Here is a 23305-nt window from a genome sequence, read left to right as displayed (position 1 = left end):
CGTCTTTAAAAGTTTGGTATTTTACTCCTTTGCACGCTCTTTCAGTTAAAATAAGTTCAAGAATACAATTGCTACCTGCCTAATTGCAAATATAATAAACGTGATAAACGCCACGAAACGTGACGAAAATAATTTTTCGTCTTGAAAATTCTTATATAAGCGTAACTTCTTCATCCTCTTATAATAAAACGAAATTCTTATCTGCCTAAGAAATCCTTATTACGAGTTATAATAAAGGACGAATATATCCATTCTCGTAACCCGAAAATTCTAATTCGAAACTCTCAAGAAATCAACATTCATTTTGCTTCCAAAAGTTGGTGAAATTTGTTAAAAAAGTGCCGAGAACAGACGAATAAGTCGCGGAGGATTGCTCGAGGCGCATATTAACCAAGTCTTGTTCACCAACGTGCTGTAGGGCTACCAGATTATAAGCGAAAACTTCCGCAAATTCGCTGATGAATTGAAAAGAAAGTTTCAGATCGAAAGATTTGTTCTTTGAATGAAAGGTTTGGCAGATGTTGAAAGAATAATAGAAAAGTGTGGCTTATGAAGTACGTGAGATGTAAATTCTTTGCTCGTTCAGTTAAAGAATTTTATTACGTATTCCAATAAACTTGCTAAAATCCTTTTCACCTTTATTCACGTCTGTAGATTGATTTTTGTGGAAAAAGTAGAACACATCACTGCCTAAAATGTCGTTGACTACAGATTTTTCATTACAATTTCTAAGGTCTTGAAAATGTAATACAGGAATTTGGAATGAACAACGTGCTTCAGTTTGTGTAGTAAGTAAAGTGACTAGTAAATGCGTCAGAGCTATAAATCAGTATTCATTTCGCACTAGAATCTTACTCTTGTAAACTTACCCTCTTATTCATAAAAATATATGAAGTTATGAAAGGCTTATATAGTGTTTTGTTTCTTTCACTCTTTAGCGAAATGAAAATCGAAAACATATTATAGTAGATTTTTAACTAAAATAGGTTTATAATGTGTTTATGAATACCTACATCGACTATTGTCCTAGAGACTCCGTCAGGTTTGGCGACAGTTCCATTGGCTCACTCATGAATGTTAATTCCGTGGCAGCAACACGACTCGGTTTAATCCACCACGATGTAGGGTTCGTCGTTAAGCGATCGTAGATACTCGTGAAATGTCGCCTCTTGCTTTTTGACAAGCTTGTTTGGATCAATTTTGAAGGGATTTCGAGTAGATTGGTGGATTTAAACTTTATATTACGGACGTAGAATAGGTAAGATCAAAGCTAAGTTTGAATCCTACTTATAATACCTACTATATACTATAGTTTTTAAAACTAAGTTTGACGCAACATAAACGCTAGTGTTTATTAAAGAGCAATCAATGCTAGAAGTCACATTACGGTTGCTAGAAGTAGTTAGAAGCTTGAAAGTCTGACAAATAGTCTTGTCGAAGAGCACCGTGTGTTATAACCCAGGTTGTGGAGATCCGATAAGCAGTGTCGCTCCATGTAAAATACTGTATTCAGCTGCATCCGGTAAGACTTAAAACCGACTCCGACGTAGTTAGAAGAAAGGCTAGACTGATAATGAATGCTAGAAGTCACATTAAAATCACGCAACAAGATGTAGGAAATATAACACGCCAATAGAACATTTTTCCAATCCATCAAAGAGTATACGAAAACAGAGCCAGTTAAAACGAAATAGTAAAACTGAGTTTCCAATACATCAGACTTCAATTCTTTTTGTTCTTTGAACAAGAATATGTAAGCATTCAGTCACAAACAACATTTCTCTGCGTACACTCAGACTGTCAAAACACAGAGATAAAAAATTGTTAGCGCAGTTGTCCGCCGGAACCCAACCGCCGCGACGTATCAATCATTTGCCGAGATTGGATCACGTTGGGGCCCTACCAAGGGCCCGCATATGAAAATTGAAGTGAACGATACCGTGAAAATCTTGCAACCAGGAAAATTGAGATTTCAAACTTGGTTCAGTGGTCCAAGTTTGAAATTTTGAGACGTTGCTGGTTTTGAGATTATAGATATGATTTTTAGGTTTGGTGCAGATATGTTGAATTTTTTGAAACTACTTTTCTATAACAAATAGAAAAATGTGAGTATTCCAACACTTCTCTCCTTACTTCACTTTTCTGCAGGTTAAACTTATATAATACTAGCGGACCCGACAGACGTTGTCCTGTCTACACGTCTTTAATTTGTAAAAAATAATTTAAAAAACATTGTCTAGCGGACAAAATTGTGAATCTAAACCATTCTCAGATCCGCTTGAACACACACAATAGTCGTCATAAATCTCAAGACAGAGCAACGTAAAACTTAATAGTATTAACAAACTTTTAATAGAAACCAAAGCCACAAAAATAAGTTGACAACACAATTCCCGGCAGCAATAACTCACAGAAAAGACAATATATAATAAAAGTCCGGACCACATCGGAATTACTGATCAAATTCAATATAAAAACAAATCCCATAAAACTGGGCAACTAATGGCACTGTCCGAACTAGCCAGGTGTTCTACGCATCAGTCGGGCAATACATCGGAACAAATGGGCAGACGTGACGGGAATTCGCCATTTGACCTAAATACAGGGCCACAATGAGATGAACTGATGTTTTGTTACGAGTAAACAATACTAGGGATGTTTTATTGACCCCGCGTTTTGTTTTTGCGATGTCTTTATTGAAAAGCTTTTTCAATTGGGCCTGAGTTTTCAGTTTACTGTTGAATTTGTTGTATTAGATATAGCTAACTGATAGAATAACGAAATTACCCTTAGCATGACCACTGCCTGGCCGTTGTCATTTAGCGGGAGAACATATCAAGTAGAAAGCCCTTTACAAGAAAAGAAAGCTATCTGTTTTTCTTAGGTTTTTCACTAATGATTGTGACATTTATTATAGTAACAATAATAGAAATACCACATACACACAACAATAATACCACAGATGCATATTTTTATATCCAGGTTAGAACAATTTCGCTTCTAAAAACAAATGTATCTCACAGCAATAATAATGTACCTAAATGATATCTTCGTCATAACTCATCCGTAATCTCATCCAAAATTACAATACCCGCATGTCACAAACAAACTACAATAAACTTCACCATCAGACGCCAATTCCAAAGATCCGGAAAAGCGGAAACGATTCCGCTCAGGAATACCAAATGCGGATATTGCGGGGGACGGCAGCGGAGCGTGCGGACCGACGGAGGCTTCTTATTTTAGGCTATTAGATGCGAACGGTGATTCGATAATTCTTCCCCGTTTATCCGATATACGAATACGTATTTGGTTTTTAATCTTGATTGTTTTTGAAGATTTGTGTATTTTTGAAGCTGCAGATCCAACCAACAGATTAAACAGCAGAAAAAACAAAGATTCTGCTCCATTTTCTGTTTCATTATAGGGCTGTTTGGAATAGGGTGGCTAGATCATTTACGTTTTTGATACGTTTACGGATTAAGGAGGCAAGTAATCCCGATTTTGTAAATTGCGCCAGAGATCCTGTATATCTTCGTAATACGTATTTATGTACATTTTCATACCACCTTAAGGGTGTGACTATCAAATTAGTTGTACGAAACATATTATTATGTACCTACATTATGTACAAATTTTTGTACAGAATAGTTACATTTTGATACTAACCAAGAGAATATGAGACGATATAGACATACTTTATTATTTATCAAGCAATTAAATCATGTAGAACGCAGATGTATGTAATTACATTTGACGAGAAATACCACCCAGATACTTGAACTAAAAATAAACCTTCACATCCCCTGCTTTCTCTACAAGATATTAACTACTTAACTATAAATACTAATTAAACATTTCAGTAACAACATATTAATAAATGCAACTCCATCTGTCACAATTATAATAAAAGGATTCATTTTTATGACGCCAGAAATATCAACCCCATCATTAAGCGATACATTCGTTCATTCATTCATTCAATTAGTTATTTTGGTTCATTACGCGGTTAGTGAACGGATGAATGAATGGTGATGCATGTATTTAAAGTTATGAATTATTGTGATTAATTTTGTGATGTGCATTTGAATTTATTAGTTATATCGTTGGTTTGAAAACTGAATTGAACTGAAAGCGGAATAGAATATAATTTATAACGGAATATTGATAAATTAAAAAAGAAAGCACTGCTGATTGCAACAACATGTCTAATTTTCAATACATGACATGTATACGAATCGTCTCTTTTGACCTTTTTTGGCCATAAGTTAATATGAATTTGTCAGATTCTTCACTATCGGCTATAAACAACGGGTTAACTATGGAGAAATTGTGGGTGAAAATCTGATAAATGCCCCAGCGGTCCATGCACGAAATGTTTTTGGAGTACCTATATTTTAAATATCAAACTCTTGATACTCGATAGCACTGACAATGTCTCGTGCTATCACTATTACTTAGATTTTTTGTTGTAGCAAAATATAGAGCTAGAGCATCTCTAATTTTGATACAACTAAAAGTGTCGTTTAAGTTTTAACTCTATTTTAAGTCATATTGAAACGTTATATAACATTCACGTACAAACAATGCGATACAAATACCTAGTGCAATAACGAAAACTAAAAAGATAATATAAATTAATTCGCAGATGCAAACATTTGGTAGTATGAATGCAGCCGGTGGGCCGCAATGCGGCTCATTGCCAAGTGTGCCTGCGGTCTTAGCCATATGTGAGAATAACCATAGCTGCACTATTATATTATTTTATTTTATAGTAGTACTAAACTTGAGTGCACTTTTACAAAAAAGATGAAGAATGGTGGACGTAATTCAGTAAATTTTCGTTTGAACTACCGTTTAAGAAATGTGAATTTATTTTAAGGACATAATTTTGATATTTTTTCGTTTTCGATGTGTATAATAATACTATACCTAAGGAAGTAACATAATAATATAAGGTACAGCTCAGCACACCTACCTGTTTTTTCGTTAAATATTTCTAATCAGTGGACTTAACCCTATATCTTTGAATGCGTTTAAAGCAGAATTAGTTAGCAAAGTTTTCAATTATCGTAGCAAATGGCGTTCCTAAGCGCCTAACTCTGTTGAAACAAGGCTTTGTATGGATGTAATATTTGTATGTACCCCAGTTAGGCTCTAAATACAAGTTTCATATAATTTATTTTATGCGTGAAAATTTTAGGTCTCAAGTGAAAAGTTTGTGCCTAAAACCTGTTTTATTGAAGTACTCAGAAGTGACACAATACTCTTTATAGAGATACTTTCTACAAACTTTTGTACTAAAGGTAAGATGAAAGTATAATAAAATGTACATAAAATAACTTTAAACGTACTTAACTATATTTTTATGTTTATGACACTTTTTGTCACACCTACCTGTTAGAACTTTATATACTGTAGGATTTATTTTTTGTAATAACTATCTATATATAATGTTATGTTAAAACGAATTATCAGACAAACCTAATCCGTCAATATGAACTTTTAGTTACGATGTATTGGATATACAGCATATGAAAATGCATGGAAGCTACATATTTACCTTTACATTTCGTTATACTATACTAAGAAAAAGCCAGATTGCACGTGAATTCATCTCCGTAACAACAGACTTTCAGCGACAAAACTGGGACATAATACTCAACTAATCCGTCCAAGATAAGGAGAAACAAGAAAAATCTTTATTACTCTCATTTGAATCCCAAATTACGTCATTCTTCACCACATCTCTCGGCAGATTACACCGAGAAAAAAAATTGTTATCACAAAAGAAATAAGACATATGTGTCAAATACGTGATGCAAATCGCAAACTCGTGGTTATTTCCAAAAAAGTTTTTGGAAAATTTGCTCATATTTGACACGTCTCTGTAGCCGTGACTCGAATCGAAATGAGTTGAAGTTTCAAAGATTTATGTAACACTGTATTACGGGATGTGACAGCAGGATTTGCTGTGAATATTATCTGTGATAAACGTGTCCTGTTTCGAAAGTGGAAGTTTCAATCGTGTTCCGAAGTTTTGGCGAGATTGTTAGCCATTTTTTGGCGGAATTGAGGCATTATTCGTTAGGCAGCCCGGAATAGATGGAAAATGGAAACAAACCAAAGATGACTTCTATATACCTGAGCTTTAATCGATTAGTATTGACTTAATAACGATCTTAATGATATAATGTATAACACAAAGGCTGTTAATTACGAAGGATCAAGTTAAACCATCTTTTTACATCAATTTGAAAGAGGGGATGAAGTCAAATCAACTTGTATCAGACAAAAACTGTTTCACTCTTAAGCGGGCAATTTTTACTTTCAAGTATCAGGTTGGTAGACTTTGTAACCTACCTTAGCTCCTAATGATACCTCAAACTTTTCTATATTCAGCCCACTTAACCTTTATATTAAAAGCTATAAAACACTCATAAATAATAACAAAATTTAGCCAATTTTGTGGCCAAAAACCGTGAAATAATTACTTAAGGTCAAAAGTTCCATAACTCGTCCCTATAATAGTCCACTTGGCATGTTTCTAAAACATTTCTGTAATAATAAGTTTCTAATGATTCCTGTACATATTGTTCGTTTAATTAATACCCAAAGGGTGAAAGTATTTGCCAAAAATATCTAAATATCGTGCCATGAAACTATAACAGTTGAGGCACAATTTTTACATAAAATATGTTTCTTTTTACTAATTGTGTTAGTCTTGTAATGGTAGAAAAACATGTGAAATTCGTTTTCTGTTTGATACACGATTATTATGGGTAATAAATAAAATTCTCTAGAGGTTTCGAATATTTCGGTAACAAGCCCTGAAATATGTGGTCGAAGTTTTCTAATTGCTGTTTGCAGCAAAAGTAACTTTGTTAACAAATGAGCCCAAATTATTATAATCACCAACCGATTATAATTACCTAGCGGCAAACATGGATAGGTGGTAAAATCGACATGAAATATAACTAATGGGCCACCTGGTTTCACTCGTGTTAGCTTTCCTGTAACAAATTAAAGACCTTCTTTGAGAATGACTGTGTCTATTGGTTCAATGCTCTATTCCCCATATTGTATTTTTTTGAGTTTATCACGACAGACGAAAAAACGCGGCGAAGTGAATCTGTTTTATAAAATGTAGTGATACAAAGGTTTTGAATTCGATATTCAATTCTGAAAGGAATGGACAGTTTTTTCACGTTAAGGCAGCAAATACTATGTTTAAATCGGAGTTACTTAAAGTCTTCTTTGCACATATTCACGTTTACAACTCTCAAAGTAGGCAGTCATAATATTGTCTTGTAAACAATCGGCCTAAGTCATTAGTCTTCCAATACACAAGTCTACATTCAGTGCTTCACTATAGCTTAGAATCAATACGGTTGTAATGCATAAGCAAATCGTAGTGACGCACACAATGAACGCACGCAAGGGACCGCAGGAGTCACGTCGCATAAACATAGCTTGATCCCTAATGGGCTCATTATTGTTAGCATTAGAATTGAGTGGCAACATCTATGTACCTAAGGGTTACTGCTGAAATAGTAAGTGTGTATCCAGTATGCTTCTTGAAGGTACATAATGTAGGGAGAAGGAAGATATAGATACAAATATTTTTATACATGGTTTAAAATAACATAAGCTAGAATGTAATGTCAAAGCAAATGGGCATGCAAAGTCGCCAACCCGCACTTGGCCAGCGTGGTGGACTCAAGGCCTAACCCCTCCCTCATAACGGGAGGAGACCCTTGCCCAGCAGTGGGACATTAATGGGTTAAATTTATTTATTTATATTTATTTTAGAATGTAATGTTTAATTGCTTTAAATGGTCAGCTGTTGCATTGGGACCGGTAATTATAGAAGTGCTTATGATGTTAATGATTATCTACAATTAATAAAGTACTATTGAGTATCGAAAGTTTGACATTTAAAATGAACTGCAAAAATAATTTCTAAGGGCGCTCGTTCGAGGCACTGATAACATTCAACATTTTTTAATAGCTATCTTTTCGCCGATGGTCGTAGAAGGAAATCGCCCTTCTGGTTGGAATAAATTCAAAATTCTTAGTTAATATTTCACTTGTTAAAATGATTGTAGGTAGTATAATAGTCACTTAACTGAGCGTAAAATCGTATGGCGCTGTCGATGATAATGTCTCTAGCAAGATGCTTGACTTAGGTATAAGACATTTTTTCCTTTCTTTATATAAAGCAAAATCAAAGCACATAATAATATGCTCACGTTAATACCCACGCAATATACCTTTATTAGTTATCCAAAGCGAAAACTTTACCGTATTATTACTTAATTCGGAATTCGTGAAGCAAACTCAAAGTAAGCTGTTAACTTTGCCAGCATTGTAAAACTTTATGAGTTAGAAACAAAGCAACGTAAAGCTAAATTCTCTTTAATAAACGAACAAAAATATATATTGGAAAGGTTTTATAAGTCAATCTATTTTATTAGGTAGGTACTAGGTTCTGCTCGCGATTTCGCCTGCGCCGTAAGACTCATAGGGTTCAAATGTTATACGCCTTTTTGAGGGCATTCAAAGTCCCTAAATAGCACTTGATCAGCATGGTCGACTCAATTGCTCCTCGATTCGGGAGGAGACCGTTGTCCAGCAGTAGGACAGAAATGGGTTAAATGGGTATCATCTCGTAGTTCGGCTTAAGTGTTGATTATTAAGAAATAAAGGTAGCCTTATGTCTCATGTTCCACCTTGGGCGGGTCCTTAACCAACTCTACGTTATACATCATAAAAAATAATTTAGTGGTTTAACCGTGGAAATCTAAAAGGATAGACAAACTCTCGCATTTTGTAATGTTGGTATAGATAAGGAAGGTACAGGATTTATAAGTCAATCGGTTTTATGAAATACTTTATTGCCCTGTACAAAGACATTTGCATATTGCGTGACCAAAATCTATCTTTACTACGATAGTTCAATTTTAAACTTAACCTCGTTTCCTATGATATTGCTGATTTTGATTTACTAGGTAAATTGAGGGCCTTCAGTACTAGTAGAGCAGAATTTTGAATTCCAAGTTTTATTTTTCTGAAGTAGTTTTCCGTGGTGTATTCGTTATCAGTTATTTCACATATTTTGCGTTCGTATTCGTATTTGAGTTTCGTGAAAGTTTAGTATAATATATTTAACTAAAAAAAAAACATACATATGATATCACGCCTGTTATACAGGAATATGGAGGCAGAGGCATATGAAAATACAACCTTTCGCCATTAACAATGTTAAACCCATTACATGAAGAAGTAGTGTATATTTATAAACTAAAAACCATTCGGTATCGAACATATTTTTGATGTTACATTCACTAGCCACTAGTGTCAGAGTTAGCTTGTTAAATGAAACACAATATGCGATATTGTATAATAGTAGTCTTATATCCGGTCGTTTCAAGTGATAGTTAGTTTGATGGATCCTATAACTATACTACTACTCTAAACACAAACGTTTTGAATGTTTGTTTGTAACTATTGGAACAATAAAAAAATGAATAACGTCACAGTCAACCTACGTTAAAGTCTCTTCAAACCCAAAGATTACTTTAAAAAGGCCGAATTTTACAACAACACGAGAAACAAAATTAATACCAAACCATACATTTCAATCTTACACATACATAAATAATTTCCCTATAAAATCGTCACCTCGTCCTCAAAAATACTACGATAAAAGCCTTAATAAATCCGCCATTATTGAACAGCCGGTCATAAATCCTCACATGGCGTACTGCAATAAATTTGCATTTTAAAACTGATCACACGACATTACACGACTTTAATATTAGCGACCAACCAGGGTGCAGTTTAAGCTTTAACAAAGTAGGCGTAGAGTTTGCGGTAAAGGTTTTACTAGATTGATTTTTAGGTTGATGTTACTAATGATTGAACTTACGAAAATTCAATTTATAAAACATTATCTTCTATAAGAACTCTTTGACATATTACCTTTTGGATTGTAAGGATTAATCAACTTGCAATTTATCATTGTAATTGTTAGTGTTAAACTATTAGTCGAGCTGCTAAAACCACAAGAGCAACCGCTAAGATCCGAAATCAATTCGCTAATGTTTATAGCCTCTACGTTTAAAAAAAACGATTCGCGTATTAACACCACTCCGTATTACAAATGGGTTTTCTATGCATAAAAGTTAGCCTAATACGACTACGCCCTTAACGTCCAACTGGGGTGAATTTTCATAAGTTATGGCGTGATTATCGACGCGAATGAGTTAGTACGGCGGCTAGATGAGGAAACTTTATTTTGTTTGATTTAAAACCACTTTTGTTTGGAAACTTTTAGTTTTTAGAACTAAAAAGTTGGACGATCGAGGTGTAAGTTTTGCGGTCCGAAAGTTAATGAGCCGAAAGTTCGGAATTGGTTGCAAGATAATTTGAATGTGGTTTCCGTGTAGTTTTTTGTAAGCTCAATGCATTATCCTCTTACAAACTAACTCGGGTTTAATTTGAAAACTATAGTATTAGGTTGACTAATGGGCTTCACTCAAAATTATCTAGACTTGACTCCATTATCTATCCAGTTTTGTACCTACAAAGTGTAAAAATGAGTCCTAATCCATTGAGCAGTTTTTGGGTAATTGAGTACAAAACATACAATCGTAGTTTAACATTGAATTTTATGAATCCGCAACCGTTCTCCTATGACCGGTTCGCCATTGGACTGTTCGTCGACAGGATGATTCATTTATTTCCTTTTCCCCAACAGAGTCTTTCACCTATGGACATTGCGTCGACAGAAACTTTCATCTATGTCAATTTCGACGACAGGTCTTTCCAGCTACAGAATATTCCACCGACACGACGATAAACCTATTACTCTGGTAACTACAGACCTTTTCATCTAAGGAGAATAGGCTGTCAATTTTAACACAAGCGATAAAACAAAAATATACATATCTAACAGCTACAGCTTACTGTATCTTTACTAAGAGAACAGGGTTGGTTACTTGCCTAAACGTGGCAAAGACATTTTAATCCATGAAGGTAACTCCTATCACTTAAATAATAGGCGTGATATGAAGTTTTACTGGCGATGTACGCGAAATCATTCGGCTCGGTGCAACGTGTTTGTAACGACTCTGCTCACGGCAGCAGAGTCGTGTCTTTACCACGTTTAGATTTCACTATTTCACACTTACTCATTTTAAAAGCATCAAATAATTGTTAAGACGAAGATGCACTACACCCAGAAACAAGTAAAGAAAAATGTTACTGATAATATGAAACTACCCACTTTTATTTACAATTATTCGTTATGTGCAAGCACCTACTCACAAATAAATTAAAATTTGCTACCTATAAATATGTTCGTAGTATGTAAAATAAATGAATTGTAACGCAATATTAACATAGATCATTTCCGGTGCAATACATAGTAAGTAAAGGATGCAACTGTAGTATCTATGCACATGCAATAAAATTATCACTACAATACTTACGTATAAGATAATTTTGTTGTTTTATTTTCATAGAATCGAATAGGATGTAAGTAATCAAAACTACATAAATGAGTAGTTAATGCTTTTTTATAGGTAAGACTAACTCATTTTGAGAATTAAGTTCTTTATGTTGTAAGCAAAGTTTGACTTCTCTAAGGCAAGTAACCAACCATGTTCTCTTAGTAAAGATACAGTAAGCTGTAGCTGTTAGATATGTATATTTTTGTTTTATCGCTTGTGTTAAAATTGACAGCCTATTCTCCTTAGATGAAAAGGTCTGTAGTTACCAGAGTAATAGGTTTATCGTCGTGTCGGTGGAATATTCTGTAGCTGGAAAGACCTGTCGTCGAAATTGACATAGATGAAAGTTTCTGTCGACGCAATGTCCATAGGTGAAAGACTCTGTTGGGGAAAAGGAAATAAATGAATCATCCTGTCGACGAACAGTCCAATGGCGAACCGGTCATAGGAGAACGGTTGCGGATTCGAATTTTATAAACAATATTATGTTATTATATAAACGATACATACATAGGTATATACGTTTTATGCGTACATAGGTTAGATTAGGCACATACATAACGTCACACAAACGATACATTACTCTTCCTAAAATACGTAAGAAAAAAAAAAACTTTAAACACCAACAACTGACATCGAAGTTTCCAACAAGATTTATCTCCGGAATAAACAGGACTCCGTCTAAATTGATCAATTTAAAAACACATAGAGTTGAAGTTTAAAGGCGAGACGACGATGGAACGACGACGGAACGACATCGCCGTGGGAACGGGACGACGGAGCGCAACAAAACGTATTATGTGGCTCGGTCCTTAGGGAATGTCTCAAGCAACTTTGAATATATATTTTTCTTTATTGTTTAGATTTACTTTTAAGAGCTACTGTTGAGATGTATTTTATTTAAGGAATTATTTTGCTTTGACATAGTAATAAAGTGGAATTTTCCAAAATCTTCAATGATTTTGACTATATCATGACTATAATAAGTAGAACGAAAATAATTATGAAAAACACTGGACATAAAATAACGTATAAAATTAAAGGCATATTTTGCCTTTTCAAAATTTAATCATAACATCTAAATATTGTCAATAATTGTAACTTGACTTAACTAAATGAGAGAGCCATAGTCAGATAGTATCCTTATCCAATTTTAATATAAAATACGTCCGTACCTACTCCGCATTTAAATTAAAACTACATAAAAAATATAATAATCTCTCCCTGTATTACTGTGTTAAGTATTTTAATATCTCTATAATGATGTATCTGACTGGAATATTAAACAATGCAATAAAGTAGGTGATTGTCCACGTACCTATGGCAATAGAGAAGACATCAGATTATTAAGTCTTTATGTTGATTAAGTGACCTATGTTATGACCTATTTAGAGGCACGTATAAGCTTAGATATGTAAGTACATATATAAGTTATGGTAATGTAATATGGTAAGCTAAGCTAACGGCAGTCTGTTAGCTTCTATTTTGTTAGCAATAAGTACATGTTAGAGTCTAATTACAAACTTTACAATTTCATCAAAAATGCGCACGTTTGATAAAATTAAGTTGCTGCTTTGCTTTTATGTACGACAGCAATAAATACCTCTAAATCTCCTCAAGCTATCAGCTTTGGATGCCTACAGACCAATGGTGATTCAAACTACGATAGGCATATCTAACAAGCACACAAAAAAAATAGACAACTGTTATTAAACACGTTGCCATCTATTGTAGCAATACGCACAATAGTTTCACACCTAACTAGTTTCAAACAAATAAAACAAAGCGCTTCGAAAGCCAGCAACATCGTGTATCGAGTGAAATAATAAACATTTTTATCGAATACTCGTACAGGCGTATACCAAATGTCTGTGATCTTTCTGTGCGCTCATTGTATCGATTTTACATCCGGCTACGAGCTAAAATGGGAGGGCTTTACTATCGGTTCTCGAGGTATACTCGATGATAACTCGTGAACAATCACGCAAGTGATAGTTTTGTGTGATGACAAATTTCTTGAGAAATAGTACGCAAGATCACGCCTTTTTCAGCAGATAACAAGGAACGAATATTACTTGATATCAAATCATAATATCGTTGCGCAGACTAATCTGTGAGCACCAATTTAAAAAGTAATCTATCTATCTGGCTATCCTGTTACTCAAAAATATACAATAAACAGACTTTTTTAAAGACAGAGACTGTATCAAATAAACTAAGTTTCTTGTAGTTATGCACGTTTAGTATATAACTTTTGAAACTTGGTCACTAGAATAATACTAGATTTTATTTAGAAGGGATAGGCTATCTTTATAATTGTCGCATAATTTTAAATATTTTTTTCGAAACATATTTTTTTGTTTATTTTTTTTCAGTGAGAACTCATAGTAGCAGCATCAAATTGACCAAACATTCAATGTCCGGTAGTGCAGCGGGTGCAGGTACCATCGCATCGCTACATTTACACCGACGATACGCGTTTTGTTTTGTTAGCAGACAATTTTTGTGCACTCCTGCTGAAGTTCTGGTCGCATGCATCGCCGCGTTTGCGCTTAGCTTTTAATTGTCTGTCGATTTTTGGTGATAGAGAGTAGTTAGTACCTGGTAACGGACATTTATGACTGTATATTTTCTTATTTTTGATAGGATGGTACTAGCGACGTGTACACAGTAGATTGGCAGATTATGCCATAGGTATACAGGTAGGTTAAGTCTGTCTACTGAAACGGTACGTTTCATACACAGTTTCTTGGATTAAAGTGGTATTATCTTAAAAGCCAGATTTCCCTGCAACATTCTTCGCAAATATAAATTCATAACGTCAAAATAGTGAGCAAAGAATGTAATTTCACAATTAATTCATGAAACCAGATATAATATTTGCGCCCATTTTAACTAATTCCGACTAAATAAGGTTTTTAGGTGAACTACATTTTCACAGTAATTTTCATACATTTTCTGTAACTATATTTATCTGAAAAGTTATATAACGCATATCGATTAGCCGTAAAATCAGCCCTTAACACTATTATCGCGGAACAACAATATGTTACTTCCAAACATTATTTTCGTTAACGCTATCAAAATGTTTGATGACTAATTACAAAAATCAATCACACGTCACATTACCAGATAAAAAGCAGGCCGTGATAATTTATCTACAATAAATACAACACAGACTACAGATAAAGTCATTTACCACGATTGTCTGTCCCCGTATTAATGCGTTTAAAATTATTTTATTGTTGTTACAATGTCGGCTATTTGCATTTTATTTTGTGTTGTGTTTTGTTTTTAAATAATGGCGGTGTAACTTTTCAGCTCCGCGAAGTTGAATAAATGTACTGATTTGCTTTTTTGTAATCTTTCCAGTCAAAAGAAACTATTCTGTGTAAATTGATTATTGTAAGCAATGGTAGGAAAAGTAAATATTTCAGTCATAGAAATAAAATAGAAACTCGAGTTTCTGCTTCGACATTTTCCTTTGAGTTAGGATTTTACATAATTAAGGAACAACGTTAAAGTGAGATTAGTGACAAACTTTACGGTAGTTTATTGAGTATCAACAATAGAATTAAAATAATTCAGAGTATAACAATTTCTTACGATTCAGACAAAATATTCAAAGTATTATCTTGGTACATACAAAATACCGTATCAATGACCGGCAAACCTTACAGAAACGTCCCATACTATTCTCTCTCTGTCACGAATATACTCTTGCCTGCCATTAATATCTAACGAACGGATCGTCTGGACCACAAAGCGGAGACATACCTCTAACTGATTGAAATAAAGTACATCTATAAGCAAAAATACGTGCCTAAAAGCTAACTTTTCAAATTCACTTTTTTGTATAAAAAAATATTATTGAACAATGATAACATAGTAGCTTAAGGGTCGGCTCACACTGAGACGCGACGCGACTCTGCGTACACACTTCAAAAGAACGACTCGAAATTATATTTTATTTTCTACCAAAAATAAAATATAGTTTCGAGTAATACAACTGGCGTTATATAGCCTGAAGATAATTTCGAAGTCAAAGAACCACAGTCATTTTTCTGTTTAAATTAGTATAAATGGATTGGAATATTTAACAGTGTTAACACATTTTTGCTCGTAACTGTACCTTGAATAAGTAAGGTACGACTGCGACTCAATTCTCGCTGACAACTGCTATTGAAACCTACGTCCACCTGTTACGTAACTGGTTAAATCTAGATTATATAAGATACTAGATTCTAACTGGTTCAAACTGTGTAATGTAGAGTATTTGTAGTTACATCAAAGATAAATAAAATACGCTAAGGCAAGTAATACAAGAAGTAAAAGAAAATTTATCCAACATCAATATTTTATACAAAAAGGTCATAAGTAAAACATAGAAAATACCCTACCCGGCATTATTGATTGCAAAAAACAATTTAATATTATTGTTAGTATTTAAATAAATAAAAGGTTGTCTTGTGCTGAAAGCACAAAGAAAATGTTTGTAGATCTTTAATCTTGATGTAAAATTATCAATAAATAAGACGACATCTAGTGGCGAGAGTTGTTACTCATTTTATAGGCGTGTATAAAGGGAGTGTTTATTCTATTCGTATGTCTTACCGTGGCACCTCCTTCGCTGGACTAGACTGCGTTTCCTGATGATTGTACGAAGCCATCTTCACTGAACAGTCTTTGCACGCATTATAACTAAGTTTATTATAGAAAAGTCACAGTTTACTGCACTGACACTTTAGGAAGTTTTACTAGGAACATATCTGTGAAAGATAAAAGTTTTCGTTACGAAAAAATGTTTACAAGCTATTCTAGTTTATTTGCTTTTATATATGAGCGATGATCGGCATCATTTCTTAAAATCTGAAATTTGATTTTACAGCTTTAAAATGGTAATTTAAAACTTAAGTGTGATTTACATTTTACAACAATATTATAATAGTTGACACGTACAGCGTTCACAATTTTGTACCCAAATCAATACTTCCCTTAATTTAATTACTTAATGACAAACACTGTAAAATCCATCCAGTTAATTTTATACTACCAAAATTTAATAACGCTACTTCTAACCGTCAGAACGACGTCCCAGATTGTCACACAATTAACATAATCGCAATTAAAACTCCATATAAAGTAATAAAACGAATATTATTAATAAAGGACTGCTCACACTGACGGCGTCACTTTGACGACCAATAAAACGTTAACATTCGCAGTCGTTAAACACCGATCGACTTTGAATTTATTTGACAGGTTATAGCAAATACAGAGTTCGGATTGAGCGATCAAATTGGGAGATTTTATTCTGCCGAGTCAATGAAACGGATAGATGAAGTTTTGTTGCCTTTTTTATTGCTGTAAAAAGACTTCCTGGTAACGTAGTGCGGAAATCGATTTTAAAGTAGAAATAAAAAATTGTAGGTACATTGTTGTTTCACTGAAATCTGTGTTGATTAACCTACTCATACATAATTTCAAAGTGAATTTACCTTCAATGACATTATGGCTGTACCATCTCTGTTTTTTAAACACTTAGGTATTATTTATCCAACTTGTAGTATGTACATATTATTGAGTCTCGAAATCTCAAAAAGTTTCTTATATCTTGCTATTTGTCTAGCTTAGCATAAAAGTTATATTCTACTACCAAAACACCGAAACATCATTATTTACAACGACGTTCTATCCTCAACATTTGATTGTGATTATTTGAAAATTCAAACGTGATTTTAGAGACAACGCAGTACAGCTCAAAGACTGAACGGTCTCAAAGGGACTAAATGAACAGTGTTTCGTGAAGACGTTAAAAATTTATGGCTCCCGTGCCTTTGTGCTTTTATTGTCGTCACTCGGTAGCTTTACGTAATAATTAAACATGTCTAGCTCTACTGAATGAATTAGGACATCCTTTGAGAGAGGAAATTATGAGGGACTTACATGTTAGGCAGTGGAAAGTTGTCACCACTCGGTAAGTACCCGTGAACAATGAGTTTGTCGTGAAAGTTAAATTTGTACTAACTATGAATGTAAAAGTCTCTCCGTTAATTAAGAGAAAATATTTTACCAACTATTAAAAATCAATTTTTACTGTACTGAATTAGACGGGAGCTGCGAGGGTTGGCTAATAAGTACACATTTACTTTTAGTTATCATTTTAGCATTTTTTATTAGTCATTGTCAAGGATTTTGAATTAGGTAACATTATCAAGTGATATAATACTTAATTGAGAAAATAAATCTACAGATCTATCAGTAAAGTCGACCTGACATAAGTTCATCTGATTTACTAAAAATCGAACATAATATGACAATTAATTGAATTTCTTACATCCTCGTTGCTCAATTGTTTAGCATTTTTTGTAGACCCATACACAAAACTATCAGTGAAAACTTACACTATCACAAAAACAAACAACGGTTTATAAACACGAAAACACGGGGTATTAGGGAGACAAATCTGCAGTGGCCGACTCGTTAGGCCGGGTCAGTTGGTCCCGTGAATCCTAATGAAGCCCGCTTATCATTCTCAATGACAGTCGAGTTTGTCTTCCGAAGCCGGCCAAGTTTAATTAATTTATGAATTAAAGGCGCCGGTCCCTATCAAATTTTCAGTCTAGGTGGGGTGAATATATCGTGGTTTTCTTTGCAGTTTTGTTTTGTTACTTGTTTGTTTTAGTAATGAACTTACCTATGTAGAGTAGATAGTATAATATTGTTTTTTTTTCATACATAACGTACTTGTGAACAAAATGTAGCTTTGAAGTAATGGCAAAATGTGGACTGAAAGTAACCATAGGCATTTTAAAAAAAAACCTTTGTTATTCTATATGCATGTACAGCAAAAATATTATATTTTGTATTTTTTTTGCATGTCTGCTGCTTGAAACTACTATGACGTCTTATTTGTTTGAGTACACTCTAGAATAATATGCTATGTTAAAGACATTTTTTGTTCACTTAAAAATTCAAAGTCGTAAAACGCTGTCAAATAAAATGTCAAAATTGGTTATTAAAACTGAAAAACGTAACATTGTCACTAAAAACTGTTGACACGGATAATAAACAGATTTATTGTTTAACGTTACGCTTTAAAACTGTGAAATATGACTTACACATGTTTCCTGCTGGGGGTGCGCTTTTTGTAAGTATTAATAATCTATTTTTTTATTGGTTTTATTTTTATTGCTACTTTAGTTAAATAAAACGTCTGTATGGACAATGTTGCATACAATCAGTAATTAAATTTCACAAATATACATATAACGACACCAAATAACGCTACTTGGTACGATCCTTACAAACTTCCCTTAAGTCATATACCCACATACATACATCTGGTTTAACGGAACCATTTTCAAAACTATGTATTAAAATATTGTATGACAAAAACTAAGGTAACGTAAAGGCGCTTTTTTGTATTTTTCCGTTATATTTACAAGAAAATGAATGTATGAATATATTGAATATAAATCGAATGTTGATTCTTTGATAGTATGAGAATTATCTACAATATATACAAAAAATGTGAAGTATATAAATCGAATGTTGGTTATTTCACAATCTGAATAAGTATCATTGATCATATTACCCATTGTTCCCTCACTTCGACATGGTCAATCGCTATTGTTTTATAACGACCATTAGTTGTAGCAGTATTTGTCACTTTTAACAATCGTGTTGATTGATGGCTTTCAATGGGAAATGCCATATTTAATAAACAAAATAATAAATATTGAGAAATAATAATTCATTCTTCATGATTATAATTTAATTTTAGTTTTGTCTTCAGAATTTACTTAATTACGTATGAAAATGAAATGAGGAGCTCGTGGCTTAGTTAACAACAGCCACGCGGATCTATCTCTGAGGTTAAGCCATGCTTGCCGAGGTTGATTTGTGGATGGGTGACCATCTTATACATATCGAGTTCCTCCGTGTTTCGGAAGGCACGTTAAATTGTGGGTCCCGGCTGTCATTTTCGAAGATCTTTGACAGTCGTTAACAGTAGTCAGAAGCTTGAAAGTTTGACAACCAGTCTTTCCGAAGGGTATCGTGTTATCCCAGGTAACTGGGTTGCGGAGGTCAGATAGGCAGTCGCTCCATGTAAAACACTGATATTCAGCTGCATCCGGTGAGATTGGAAGCCGACTCCAACATAGCTTGGAAGAAAGGCTAAGCTGATATATACGTATGAAAATGTTTAATACAAAATTCTTTTTAAATAATTAACAAAAAGCAAAATTCTTCAATAATAATTTTATATTTTATTCAAATAGGGACCTGGGACACTGTTATTTAACATTTAATATTCTTCTCATAAAAATGAAGACCATAAAATTCATAATTAATTTCCAAAAATTACGTCAAAAAAATACGACAGCCAATTCAGCTATCAGCAAGGGACATACAAAGCTCAGTACAGTCGTCCACATTAAACACACCCCACCGATACAGAACAGCTTTTATGATTATTACACTTTATAAAACAACGCCCGGTTCGGTTTATGGATTATAAATTTCATTAGCGTATGTTGTTCTACGATCCTGTTTATTGCTTATGTGATATACTGTACTTTTGGATGCAGAGTAAGTTGTTTGGGTTTCTGGAGCGATTTTGTGTAGGTGGGAGGAAAAATTGTTTGATTCTTTTCGCATGTTTAAGGATAAATTTTGGGTTATTAATTGAGATCTACCTTAGAATTGCGTTGACGTATTGTACAAATCTAAGCATAAATATTTTAAAAATATATGTTAGGATCTGTAAATTAAAACCATATCGCGGTTTTATGATATTTCTTTATTTTGTATATGGTTTTATTTGTTAATTAAATCCAAAATAATCATGAATAAGCAATTGTGACAAACGAATAAAAATTAAACAAATTACGTTACGTTAGATTTACGTCCCTTGTAATAAAAATTAATTTGGTACGATTATTTTTATACTTGTATAACAGATTTGTGCTTCAATAATGCAAGAACAATCTTAGCAAAGAAATAGCACCAAACATTGTCTTTACAATATATTGTGCACAAGTTACAACAGACTCAAATTACCGCTCCAATAGTTGGGCAAATAGTTAACTGAACTCCGTATCCGTATGTATACGTAAGCTCCTAATGCAGGCTGGGTGGTTTATGATCACTATTTACATAGTTAGCAGTTGCAGCATTAATTAATCAGTTCAGATGTATGCTTTGTTTCAAATTATGCTGTAAAATTGGTACTGAACTTCGGTTGAGAGCGCGAGGGACCGATAACGCTTGGGAAAAGCGTAGAATATTTTATCATGGTTTTTTACTAAACTATGTGGGCAACTGTACTTTTGGTTTAGTTTGAATTTTCAAATATAAATGATATACTATTTTCAAATAAAAAAATATTTTATGATGGGTTGCAATTAAAACTGAATTAAAATAAACAAATGTATTAAAATGTAAGAAAATAAACAAAATGTGAAATTACCCACGATACCGTTTTTTAATAAAATAACAAACATACTTTTGTCATAGTTTAATTTTAAATCAAAAGATCGAATAAGGAGTACTTACACACTCAACTTATAAATCTAGCAAGACATGTTGTACGTGTAAATGCACCAAGTGCAATAAGTTACACTTCTCATGATATTTCAGATAAGTATTAAAACTGTAAGATGACAGCCAATGAAGTTTCAATATTCGGTGATAGCTAACAACATCTTTGTAAGTTCAAAAAAAGTTTAAAAATACTAAAAAGTCATTAACCTTTACAATTATGCAGTTCATTTAGCCGTTTTCCTATTATTTCGTCCGTATGTTTGTTGTTACCGATAAATCATGATGGGCCCCACGTAAAAACGTCCGTTTTATGCCGTTTTATGCCCCTATGGTTTATAGGCAACGCCGTAAAACAGCACTAGTGTTAAGTCAATGTGTTCCTTGAAATTTATTTTATTGACAATTGGTTTTAAGGGATATTGGTAAGTTTAAGTTCGGTATTGATGTTTGATGATGGGTGGGCGAAAAAGTACTTTGAGATTGTGCCGAGATGCTGTAGTTTCTGCTTACCTTCGTGGGGACAAAGCCTGATGATTTTACGAGTCTTGATGTACAAACTAGTCGGTATTCCCTTTTTATATTTTCGTGATTTTAAAGTTTAAAGATCGTGAACGTTATTTTCTATTTCAATGTTTTGAAAGAGCTTTGGAAGAAAAGGTAGTAAGTATGGATAGATTAATTCCGAAGATAGATTAAAAATAAGAATTCTTCACAAGACTACATTAATTCATATTTTTTTATTTAAACTCTCGTTCCTTAAAGCAGAAACGATACCCCATGCTTCGTTTTCTTATATTATTTTATACTATAACTTACAAAAATCCCAAATGCCTTAAATTCTCAGCATTCCTATCACCACCATTAATACATACATTACAAAGTTTGCGTGTAAACGTCAATAATATCAACCTATAAAAAGGTTTAATGCTTTCATGAAATAACTTTTTTTATTAGTCGCCAGTGAAATACGACGGGTACAGCGTTTGAGTGTGAAAAAAAAAACTATTACAGTATAACCGTGAAATTGTAAAACTTTATTTTTGGTGCACGGATTTATTTTCGTACGTAATATGTATTTTATTAGTAGAATAAGGTAGAAAGCTTAGATTATTGTATACATTTTGATAATAACTTAGCATGTAATCAACGCCGGTCCATCAACACAATGCAGAATTGCATTAAAATCGATTCAGTGGTTTTGTATTAAACTTTCGTAATTTATCATATTAGTAATATACAAATATTCCATTTGTAAAATCCTACAAATATCATAAGTAGTCTATTTTCACACAATGTCACGCTTGTTATACCCAAAGGTGTAAGAAATGCACACGCGTTTCGCCATTACAAATAGTCAATAATATTATAAAATATCATATTCCCTAGTAACACTTAGTTAAATATTCAATGTCTACTTATTTCTAAACACCTATATAGAATTCACTATACATATATAATATATAAGTTCATCTCACCGGCGCTTCTTATCGCTTACACTAGCTTGTTCTAACGTTAAGCAGGTGCGTCTACACCTGTCTGACTGCCAGCTGTTCCGTGCAATTAACACTTACTGATAACTAGAGAATTAGGAGGCTTTTGATGATATACGTCTATATATAAAGATACTTTTTTGTGTATATTTTAAGTGAGACTATAAGTTTTCTGTCTCACTTCTCTTAAGCATAAAATTGTTTCGAGTGTTTTCATAAAAATTTTAAAACATAACATTATTTTAATTTATGGTCAAAGTTTGTCTAGGCTTTGTAAAGAATTTCATGACTTAGGATAGTTTAGTTATAAAATGTACGTAACAATACATTGAGAAGATATAGAGTATAAAGAATGATGTTATCTGGAGTTTTTTTTAATTAAAGTAGATTACAATTAGAAAAACATTCATAATATCAGGCCTGTTATAACCGAAGGCGTAGGCAAAGGTGACAATACGCGTTTTGCCATCAACTATGTTAGTCTTAAGTAATAGGGGGCGAACCTTTTGCCATAAATAGAGCACGTAGGCACAAACTCAGAGCTACTATCGAGAAATATTCCCGATACGGGAATCGTACCTAAGATGTCTTCATGATTAGGAATTTGATTCTCTACTGAACGCGCCACTGAGACAGCAGTTATAGTTAGCATTAACCTAAAACAGCTACGAATGAGACAGACAAACTGATAAATAGAAATATAATTTAAAGGAAAATACCTATCTAAAGTCTAGTCTAAAATATTAATAC

At 33.4% G+C, this 23305-nt stretch overlaps 1 protein-coding gene across 2 annotated transcripts in view; it reads right to left on the bottom strand.

Annotated features, from left to right (window-relative positions):
* Positions 1–23305, bottom strand: part of LOC142975288 (kinesin-like protein CG14535) — a 342628-nt gene that overhangs the window by 111352 nt on the left and 207971 nt on the right. The window contains exon 2 of one of the 2 annotated variants that reach the window (XM_076118044.1): positions 16131–16285. The exons of the other annotated variant lie outside the window; for it this stretch is intronic. Within the exon in view, the coding sequence (XP_075974159.1) occupies positions 16131–16186 (56 nt within the window). The 5' untranslated portion in view covers positions 16187–16285. The remainder of the gene's footprint in view (positions 1–16130; positions 16286–23305) is intronic. 2 annotated transcript variants of the gene reach the window in all.

The sequence above is a fragment of the Anticarsia gemmatalis genome, chromosome 9 (genome assembly GCF_050436995.1).
Source record: "Anticarsia gemmatalis isolate Benzon Research Colony breed Stoneville strain chromosome 9, ilAntGemm2 primary, whole genome shotgun sequence".
NCBI lineage: Eukaryota > Metazoa > Arthropoda > Insecta > Lepidoptera > Erebidae > Anticarsia > Anticarsia gemmatalis.
The sequence above is the reverse complement of the archived record's forward strand: the minus strand, read 5'-3'. Positions and strand labels throughout refer to the sequence as shown.